The 10,798-nt window shown below is 50.7% G+C and overlaps 1 protein-coding gene across 1 annotated transcript in view; it reads left to right on the forward strand.

The window, feature by feature from the left end:
- LOC139424406 (voltage-dependent calcium channel gamma-2 subunit-like) overlaps positions 1–5,893 on the forward strand; it is a 101,027-nt gene extending 95,134 nt beyond the window's left edge. Inside the window, exon 4 of the mRNA XM_071176182.1 lies at positions 5,348–5,893. Coding sequence (XP_071032283.1) covers positions 5,348–5,892 — 545 coding nt within the window. The 3' untranslated portion in view covers position 5,893. The remainder of the gene's footprint in view (positions 1–5,347) is intronic.
- The last annotated feature ends 4,905 nt before the right edge of the window (positions 5,894–10,798 follow it).

Raw genomic sequence — 10,798 nt, forward strand, 5'->3', positions numbered from 1 at the left:
ACAGACAGAGACAGAGAGAGGGATACAGAGAGAAACAGAGAGAGGGATACAGACAGAGACAGAGAGAGGGATACAGAGAGAGACAGAGAGAGGGATACAGACAGAGACAGAGAGAGGGATACAGACAGAGACAGAGAGAGGGATACAGACAGAGACAGAGAGAGGGATACAGACAGAGACAGAGAGAGGGATACAGAGAGAAACAGAGAGAGGGATACAGACAGAGACAGAGAGAGGGATACAGAGAGAGACAGAGAGAGGGATACAGAGAGAGACAGAGAGAGGGATACAGACAGAGACAGAGAGAGGGATACAGACAGAGAGTGGGAGATGGATACAGACAGAGACAGAGAGAGGGATACAGACAGAGACAGAGAGAGGGATACAGACAGAGACAGAGAGAGGGATACAGACAGAGACAGAGAGAGGGATACAGACAGAGAGTGGGAGAGGGATACAGACAGAGACAGAGAGAGGGATACAGACAGAGACAGAGAGAGGGATACAGACAGAGACAGAGAGAGGGATACAGACAGAGACAGAGAGAGGGATACAGACAGAGACAGAGAGAGGGATACAGACAGAGACAGAGAGAGGGATACAGAGAGAGACAGAGAGAGGGATACAGAGAGAGGGATACAGACAGAGACAGAGAGTGGGATACAGACAGAGACAGAGAGTGGGATACAGACAGAGACAGAGAGAGGGATACAGACAGAGACAGAGAGAGGGATACAGACAGAGACAGAGAGAGGGATACAGACAGAGACAGAGAGAGGGATACAGAGAGAAACAGAGAGAGGGATACAGACAGAGACAGAGAGAGGGATACAGAGATAAACAGAGAGAGGGATACAGACAGAGACAGAGAGAGGGATACAGACAGAGACAGAGAGAGGGATACAGACAGAGACAGAGAGAGGGATACAGACAGAGACAGAGAGAGGGATACAGAGAGAGACAGAGAGAGGGATACAGACAGAGACAGAGAAAGAGACAGAGAAAGAGAGAGGGATACAGAGGGAGACAGAGAGAGGGATACAGACAGAGACAGAGAAAGAGACAGAGAAAGAGAGAGGGATACAGAGGGAGACAGAGAGAGGGATACAGACAGAGACAGAGAGAGGGATACAGACAGAGACAGAGAGAGGGATACAGACAGAGACAGAGAGAGGGATACAGACAGAGACAGAGAGAGGGATACAGACAGAGACAGAGAGAGGGATACAGACAGAGACAGAGAGAGGGATACAGACAGAGACAGAGAGAGGGATACAGACAGAGACAGAGAGAGGGATACAGAGAGAGACAGAGAGAGGGATACAGACAGAGAAAGAGACAGAGAAAGAGAGAGGGATACAGAGGGAGACAGAGAGAGGGATACAGACAGAGACAGAGAAAGAGACAGAGAAAGAGAGAGGGATACAGAGGGAGACAGAGAGAGGGATACAGACAGAGACAGAGAGAGGGATACAGACAGAGACAGAGAGAGGGATACAGAGAGAGACAGAGAGAGGGATACAGAGAAAGACAGAGAGAGGGATACAGACAGAGACAGAGAGAGGGATACAGACAGAGACAGAGAGAGGGATACAGACAGAGACAGAGAGAGGGATACAGACAGATACAGAGAGAGGGATACAGACAGAGACAGAGAGAGGGATACAGACAGAGACAGAGAGAGGGATACAGAGAGAGACAGAGAGAGGGATACAGACAGAGACAGAGAGAGGGATACAGAGAGAAACAGAGAGAGGGATACAGACAGAGACAGAGAGAGGGATACAGAGAGAGACAGAGAGAGGGATACAGACAGAGACAGAGAGAGGGATACAGACAGAGACAGAGAGAGGGATACAGACAGAGACAGAGAGAGGGATACAGACAAAGACAGAGAGAGGGATACAGAGAGAAACAGAGAGAGGGATACAGACAGAGACAGAGAGAGGGATACAGAGAGAGACAGAGAGAGGGATACAGACAGAGACAGAGAGAGGGATACAGAGAGAGACAGAGAGAGGGATACAGAGAGAAACAGAGTGAGGGATACAGACAGAGACAGAGAGAGGGGTACAGACAGAGACAGAGAGAGGGATACAGACAGAGACAGAGAGAGGGATACAGACAGAGACAGAGAGAGGGATACAGACAGAGACAGAGAGAGGGATACAGACAGAGACAGAGAGAGGGATACAGACAGAGACAGAGAGAGGGATACAGACAGAGACAGAGAGAGGGATACAGACAGAGACAGAGAGAGGGATACAGACAGAGACAGAGAGAGGGATACAGACAGAGACAGAGAGAGGGATACAGACAGAGACAGAGAGAGGGATACAGACAGAGACAGAGAGAGGGATACAGACAGAAACAGAGAGAGGGATACAGACAGAGACAGAGAGAGGGATACAGAGAGAGACAGAGAGAGGGATACAGAGAGAGACAGAGAGAGGGATACAGACAGAGACAGAGAGAGGGATACAGACAGAGAGTGGGAGATGGATACAGACAGAGACAGAGAGAGGGATACAGACAGAGACAGGGAGAGGGATACAGACAGAGACAGAGAGAGGGATACAGACAGAGAGTGGGAGAGGGATACAGACAGAGACAGAGAGAGGGATACAGACAGAGACAGGGATACAGACAGAGACAGAGAGAGGGATACAGACAGAGACAGAGAGAGGGATACAGACAGAGACAGAGAGAGGGATACAGACAGAGACAGAGAGAGGGATACAGAGAGAGACAGAGAGAGGGATACAGAGAGAGGGATACAGACAGAGACAGAGAGTGGGATACAGACAGAGACAGAGAGAGGGATACAGACAGAGAGTGGGAGATGGATACAGACAGATACAGAGAGAGGGATACAGACAGAGACAGAGAGAGGGATACAGACAGAGACAGAGAGAGGGATACAGACAGAGACAGAGAGAGGGATACAGACAGAGACAGAGAGTGGGATACAGACAGAGACAGAGAGAGGGATACAGACAGAGACAGAGAGAGGGATACAGACAGAGACAGAGAGAGGGATACAGACAGAGACAGAGAGAGGGATACAGAGAGAAACAGAGAGAGGGATACAGACAGAGACAGAGAGAGGGATACAGAGAGAAACAGAGAGAGGGATACAGACAGAGACAGAGAGAGGGATACAGACAGAGACAGAGAGAGGGATACAGACAGAGACAGAGAGAGGGATACAGACAGAGACAGAGAGAGGGATACAGACAGAGACAGAGAGAGGGATACAGACAGAGACAGAGAGAGGGATACAGACAGAGACAGAGAGAGGGATACAGAGAGAGACAGAGAGAGGGATACAGACAGAGACAGAGAAAGAGACAGAGAAAGAGAGAGGGATACAGAGGGAGACAGAGCGAGGGATACATACAGAGACAGAGAGAGGGATACAGACAGAGACAGAGAGAGGGATACAGACAGAGACAGAGAGAGGGATACAGACAGAGACAGAGAGAGGGATACAGACAGAGACAGAGAGAGGGATACAGACAGAGACAGAGAGAGGGATACAGACAGAGACAGAGAGAGGGATACAGACAGAGACAGAGAGTGGGATACAGACAGAGACAGAGAGAGGGATACAGACAGAGACAGAGAGAGGGATACAGACAGAGACAGAGAGAGGGATACAGACAGAGACAGAGAGAGGGATACAGAGAGAAACAGAGAGAGGGATACAGACAGAGACAGAGAGAGGGATACAGAGATAAACAGAGAGAGGGATACAGACAGAGACAGAGAGAGGGATACAGACAGAGACAGAGAGAGGGATACAGACAGAGACAGAGAGAGGGATACAGACAGAGACAGAGAGAGGGATACAGAGAGAGACAGAGAGAGGGATACAGACAGAGACAGAGAAAGAGACAGAGAAAGAGAGAGGGATACAGAGGGAGACAGAGAGAGGGATACAGACAGAGACAGAGAAAGAGACAGAGAAAGAGAGAGGGATACAGAGGGAGACAGAGAGAGGGATACAGACAGAGACAGAGAGAGGGATACAGACAGAGACAGAGAGAGGGATACAGACAGAGACAGAGAGAGGGATACAGACAGAGACAGAGAGAGGGATACAGACAGAGACAGAGAGAGGGATACAGACAGAGACAGAGAGAGGGATACAGACAGAGACAGAGAGAGGGATACAGACAGAGACAGAGAGAGGGATACAGACAGAGACAGAGAGAGGGATACAGAGAGAGACAGAGAGAGGGATACAGACAGAGACAGAGAAAGAGACAGAGAAAGAGAGAGGGATACAGAGGGAGACAGAGAGAGGGATACAGACAGAGACAGAGAAAGAGACAGAGAAAGAGAGAGGGATACAGAGGGAGACAGAGAGAGGGATACAGACAGAGACAGAGAGAGGGATACAGACAGAGACAGAGAGAGGGATACAGACAGAGACAGAGAGAGGGATACAGACAGAGACAGAGAGAGGGATACAGACAGAGACAGAGAGAGGGATACAGACAGAGACAGAGAGAGGGATACAGACAGAGACAGAGAGAGGGATACAGACAGAGACAGAGAGAGGGATACAGACAGAGACAGAGAGAGGGATACAGACAGAGACAGAGAGAGGGATACAGACAGAGACAGAGAGAGGGATACAGACAGAGACAGAGAGAGGGATACAGGCAGAGACAGAGAGAGGGATACAGACAGAGACAGAGAGAGGGATACAGACAGAGACAGAGAGAGGGATACAGACAGAGACAGAGAGAGGGATACAGAGAGAGACAGAGAGAGGGATACAGACAGAGACAGAGAGAGGGATACAGACAGAGAGTGGGATACAGACAGAGACAGAGAGAGGGATACAGACAGAGACAGAGAGAGGGATACAGACAGAGACAGAGAGAGGGATACAGACAGATACAGAGAGGGGGATACAGACAGAGACAGAGAGAGGGATACAGACAGAGACAGAGAGAGGGATACAGACAGAGACAGAGAGAGGGATACAGAGAAAGACAGAGAGAGGGATACAGACAGAGACAGAGAGAGGGATGCAGACAGAGACAGAGAGAGGGATACAGACAGAGACAGAGAGAGGGATACAGAGAGAGACAGAGAGAGGGATACAGACAGAGACAGAGAGAGGGATGCAGACAGAGAGTGGGAGATGGTTAGAGACCTAAAACTATAAGAACAAAAGACCAGAGCAACAGTAAAAGTCAAGGTTAGTGGAAATGTTGGAAATGCCGCAAAATTCCATGAAGGGAGGATGGTGGTTAGAGAGAGAGATAGATGAGTCTGATTATGATGATGAGGATGATGACCCCCTCTCCCCCCGTCTATCTCCCTCCTCCAGGACTGAGTAACATCATCGGCATCATCGTCTACATATCAGCCAACGCGGGCGACCCGTCCAAGTCGGACTCCAAGAAGAACAGTTATTCCTATGGCTGGTCGTTCTACTTCGGCGCCCTCTCCTTCATCATGGCCGAGATGGTGGGCGTGCTCGCCGTGCACATGTTCATCGACCGCCACCGGCAGCTCCGCGTGGGGGCCGCCATCAGCGCCGCCGACTACCTCCAGGGCGCCGCCATCACGCGCATCCCCTCCTACCGCTACCGTTACCGGGGACGCTCGCGCTCCAGCTCCCGTTCCACCGGGGACGCATCCCGGGACACGTCACCGGTGGGGCTGAAGGCATTCGGGGCGCTGCCGTCGACGGAGCTGTCCATGTACACGTTGCCGCGGGATACGCTGAAGAACCAGACAGGCACGCCGACAGCCGCCTATAACTCAACCACGTTGGAACGAGACCACAGCTTCCTCCAGGTCCACAACAGTATTCAGAAAGACCTGACGGACACGAGCAACGCAGCTAACCGCCGCACCACACCTGTATGAGAGACAGAGAGAGGGAGGGAGAGGGGGGCGGAGAGAGGGGCGGAGAGTGGGGCGGAGAGAGGGAGGGAGAGAGGGGCGGAGAGAGGGGCGGAGAGAGGGGTGGAGAGAGGGGCGGAGAGAGGGGCGGAGAGAGGGGTCGAGAGAGGGGCGGAGAGAGGGGCGGAGAGAGGGGTGGAGAGAGGGGCGTAGAGAGGGGCGGAGAGAGGGGCGGAGACAGGGGCGGAGAGAAATGGAGGGATGGAGAGAGGGAGATAGGGGTGGAGAGAGGGGCGGAGAGAGGGGTGGAGAGAGGGGCGGAGAGAAACGGAGGGATGGAGAGAGGGGCGGAGAGAGGGGCGGAGAGAGGGGTGGAGACAGGGGCGGAGAGAAATGGAGGGATGGAGAGAGGGAGATAGGGGTGGAGAGAGGGGAGGAGAGAGGGGTGGAGAGAGGGGCGGAGAGAGGGGTGGAGAGAGGGGCGGAGAGAGGGAGATAGGGGTGGAAAGAGGGGCGGAGAGAGGGGCAGAGAGAGGGGTGGAGAGCGGGGCGGAGAGAGGGAGATGGGGTGGAAAGAGGGGCGGAGAGAGGGGTGGAGAGAGGGGCGGAGAGAGGGAGATATGGGTGGAAAGTGGGGCGGAGAGAGAGGCGGAGAGAGGGGCGGAGAGAGGTGTGTAGAGAGGGGTGGAGAGAAATGGAGGGATGGAGAGAGGGAGAGAGGGAGGGGGAGAGAGAGAGAGAGGACTCTGAGGGAGGAAGAGAGTGAGTAAGAAGGAGGGATGAACAGAGCGTAACAGAACAAAACAGATGAGCTCTGCTTCCGTTATGGATACTTCTACTACAGCGATGATGATGATGATGATGGTGATCTTCATATGAGTTTCCATGTTGAAAAAAAGTGGGAAAAAAGTGAAAAAAGAAAATGCATGACTTTCCCTTCTACCGTTGTTTAAGGAGTTTTAAACATGTTTGTAAAGTTATGACAGGGAGGATGGGAAACGAGAGGAGCAGGAAGAAAGGAGGCAAGGGAGGGGGTGTCACTCTCTCTCTGTACCCAGAGAAGGGGTGAGGTAGTGGGGTTGGGGAACCACGGAGGAGTGGGGAGACTAGGGCTAGACTACGAGTTTAAAACGGAGTTCAATTTTTTATGACTCTCTTCTTAGTTCCCTACACCCCATACACCCCTTCTCCTTCTCCCCCTCCTTCCCTACACCCCTACACCCCTTCTCCCCCTCCTTCCCTACACCCCATACACCCCTTCTCCACCTCCTTCCCTACACCTCTTCTCCCCTCCTTCCCTACACCCCTTCTCCCCCCACCTTCGCTACACCCATACACTCTTTCTCCCCCTCCTTCCCTACACCCCATACACCCCTTCTCCCCTCCTTCCCTACACCCCTTCTCTCCTCCTTCCCTACACCCCATACACCCCTTCTCCCCTCCTTCCCTACACCCCTTCTCCCCTCCTTCCCTACACCCCATACACCCCTTCTCCCCCTCCTTCCCTACACCCCATACACCTCTTCTCCCCTCCTTCCCTACACCCCTTCTCCCCTCCTTCCCTACACCCCATACACCCCTTCTCCCCCTCCTTCCCTACACCCCATACACCCCTTCTCCCCCTCCTTCCCTACACCCCTTCTCCCCCTCCTTCCCTACACCCCATACACCTCTTCTCCCCTCCTTCCCTACACCCCTTCTCCCCTCCTTCCCTACACCCCTTCTCCCCTCCTTCCATACACCCCTTCTCCCCCTCCTTCCCTACACCCCTTCTCCCCCTCCTTCCCAACACCCCATACACCCCTTCTCCCCTCCTTCCCTACACCCCTTCTCCCCTCCTTCCCTACACCCCTTCTCCCCCTCCTTCCCAACCCTCCATACACCCCTTCTCCCCTCCTTCCCTACACCCCTTCTCCCCTCCTTCCCTACACCCCTTCTCCCCCTCCTTCCCTACACCCCTTCTCCCCCTCCTTCCCAACACCCCATACACCCCTTCTCCCCTCCTTCCCTACACCCCTTCTCCCCCTCCTTCCCAACCCTCCTTACACCCCTTCTCCCCTCCTTCCCTACACCCCTTCTCCCCTCCTTCCCTACACCCCTTCTCCCCCTCCTTCCCTACACCCCTTCTCCCCTCCTTCCCTACACCCCTCCTCCCCCTCCTTCCCTACACCCCTTCTCCCCCTCCTTCCCTACACCCCTTCTCCCCTCCTTCCCTACACCCCTTCTCCCCCTCCTTCCCTACACCCCTTCTCCCCTCCTTCCCTACACCCCTCCTCCCCCTCCTTCCCTACACCCCTTCTCCCCTCCTTCCCTACACCCCTTCTCCCCTCCTTCCCTACACCCCTTCTCCCCTCCTTCCCTACACCCCTTCTCCCCCTCCTTCCCTACACCCCTTCTCCCCCTCCTTCCCAACACTCCAACACTCTTCTCTTTAGTTGCTCTGTTTGATTTCATCATTTTTTAAAAACATTTTTCACATGAATACTGTGAACCATTGTGGGTTGGGACTTTAACGCAGGGAGGGAATCCAGACCGCAAAAAAAAGTAATGGTCTAAGTTAATATATGTATCAATTATATATGAATATATGAATATATATGTTACTGAATCACAGAGAGACTTCCCTGACGCAAAACGTGAAAATAACTCAAATGACATAACGACAAACAAGGTGAAACGAAATCAAGTCGTCATGGAAACTACAGCGGAGGAGGAGGAACGAGTTGATTCATTGGGACTGAAAAACAACAACAGGAAGTGACGTAAACATAGCTTACAGGGAACCATGGCAACTAGCCAACAAGCAGTTTAGTTAATAATATATAGATAGATTCTATTGTTTTTAAGTGATTCCTTCTGTTACCTTTCTGCTGACTCAGGTCCCTGGACCGAGACCATATTTGTTTTGTGGCCAAAGGTCAATAGGGGGTGATAGGTGAAATGTCAAACGTCGACATCACTTCCTCTTCGGACGGACGACGCTACAAAAAAAAGAGGTAGAGTCCAGAGGGGAGTCACACGAGGAGCCACATGAGTTCTGGGTAATCGGACAGTGAACTACTTACTCTAAGACAAATGGACACTTTGCGAAGGACACTGCTATAAAAAAAACCAAGAGGAAACCGTGAGAGAAGATGATCAACTAGACGAAGCTAAGCCTGAGTGACTCCCATGTTAAGAACTCTACATGCATGCTAATCAAATCATCCAACCTACATGTTGAACACAATGCAGTGGGGGGTTGTTGTGGAAACCAAGTTGGCAGTTAAAATGTTCATGTAATGTGTGTATTTCTCTTTTGTGGACGACAGGCAGGGAGAAGGGGCGGGGCTTCATTTAACAATGCTTTCAAGGGGCGTAACTAATCAAAGAAACAAACTTTGACGAACGTAAAGCCTTTTTTTAAATAAGAGAAAAAACAACGGATTTCTTTGGAACTAATACTTATGTCATCTTCATTTTGAAATCTCACACAGCCTTATGGTCTTTATTTCTTTCTTTCTTTGCGTTGTGTTGTTTCAATGAAAATAAAAAAGCTTAACGTCTTTTCAAGGTGCCAAAATGAATCAAACGATCCTTATCTTGGATGCATCAAGTCCCAATGATGAATAAAATTGGAACCCCTTAGGGAACTATATGACCGCTTGTTGATTGATTGATTGGAATCTCTGTTGTTGTCTTGTCTAAACCAAAAGTCTTTATTGATTGATCAATGTATTTTATGTCATCATTCTAAAACACACACATAGCCGCGGGAAGTAAGGGTACTGGCACCCCCCTAATTTTTTTAAACAACATAAATAAATAATTAAATACATATATTTTTTAAGAAACACAAAAATAGTGAACTGGGCCTTGACAAGTCCTGTGTTATTGGACCAATATAGACATCTGTAGTGCAGGTCCCCAAACTACTTCCTGTGGCTATGAATACACATATACAGCTCCTTCACTTCATCAATGCAATAAAACAGTATGGTGTGTTGTGTGCTGTACAGTATGTGTGCTTGTAGGTCACTGCTATGTTCATATTGATCTCTAACTAGTGTCCTGACTGTCGTCTTTTTTCACTGTGGATGATGTCAATTCATCTCTTCCTCTTCCTCTCCTCTTCCTTGTCCTCTCTATTAGTCCTGTGACTGACTTGAAACCGAGTTGCTGATTTGCTGTGTGTGTGTGTGTGTGTGTGTGTGTGTGTGTGTGTGTGTGTGTGTGTGTGTGTGTGTGTGTGTGTGTGTGTGTGTGTGTGTGTGTGTGTGTGTGTGTGTGTGTGTGTGTGTATAGCTGATTTGGTGTGTGTGTGTGTGTATGTGTGTGTGTGTGTGTAGCTGATTTGGTTCTGGGTGTTGAAATGATCTGTCTATCTTTAACAACAGATCCTCTTTGCAAGCTTGTCCTCCTTTTCTCCTCTATGCAGCCATCCATCCATCATCCCATCCGTCCCATCCATCCCATCCATCATCCATCCCTCCCATCCATCATCCATCCATCTATCATCCATCCATCCCATCCATCATCCATCCATCTATCATCCATCCATCATCCATCCCATCCATCATCCATCCATCATCCATCCCATCCATCCCATCCATCATCCATCCCATCCATCATCCATCCCATCCATCATCCATCCATCCCATCCTTTGCTCCTGTCTGTGCCATTCCATCGGTGGTGATAATTATGTCAAAGTTCTAGTGGAATGGAGAACACTAGTGCATGTGACACACTCTACCCCCCACTCTCTCTCTCTCTCTCCCCTGGTGTGGTGTGATCAAAGGGTCTGGCATGTCTCTCTACAGTGCTGCTGTGTGATCACTGAAGAGGAGAGAGAGAGAGCAAGAGAGTGAAGGGGGAGGGAAAGTGAGAAAGAGAGAGGGAGGGAGAGAGCGAGGTGGAGGGGACAGGGATATCGACAGAGAAGGAGAGAAG

Source organism: Oncorhynchus clarkii, chromosome 13 (genome assembly GCF_045791955.1).
Source record: "Oncorhynchus clarkii lewisi isolate Uvic-CL-2024 chromosome 13, UVic_Ocla_1.0, whole genome shotgun sequence".
Taxonomy (NCBI): domain Eukaryota; kingdom Metazoa; phylum Chordata; class Actinopteri; order Salmoniformes; family Salmonidae; genus Oncorhynchus; species Oncorhynchus clarkii.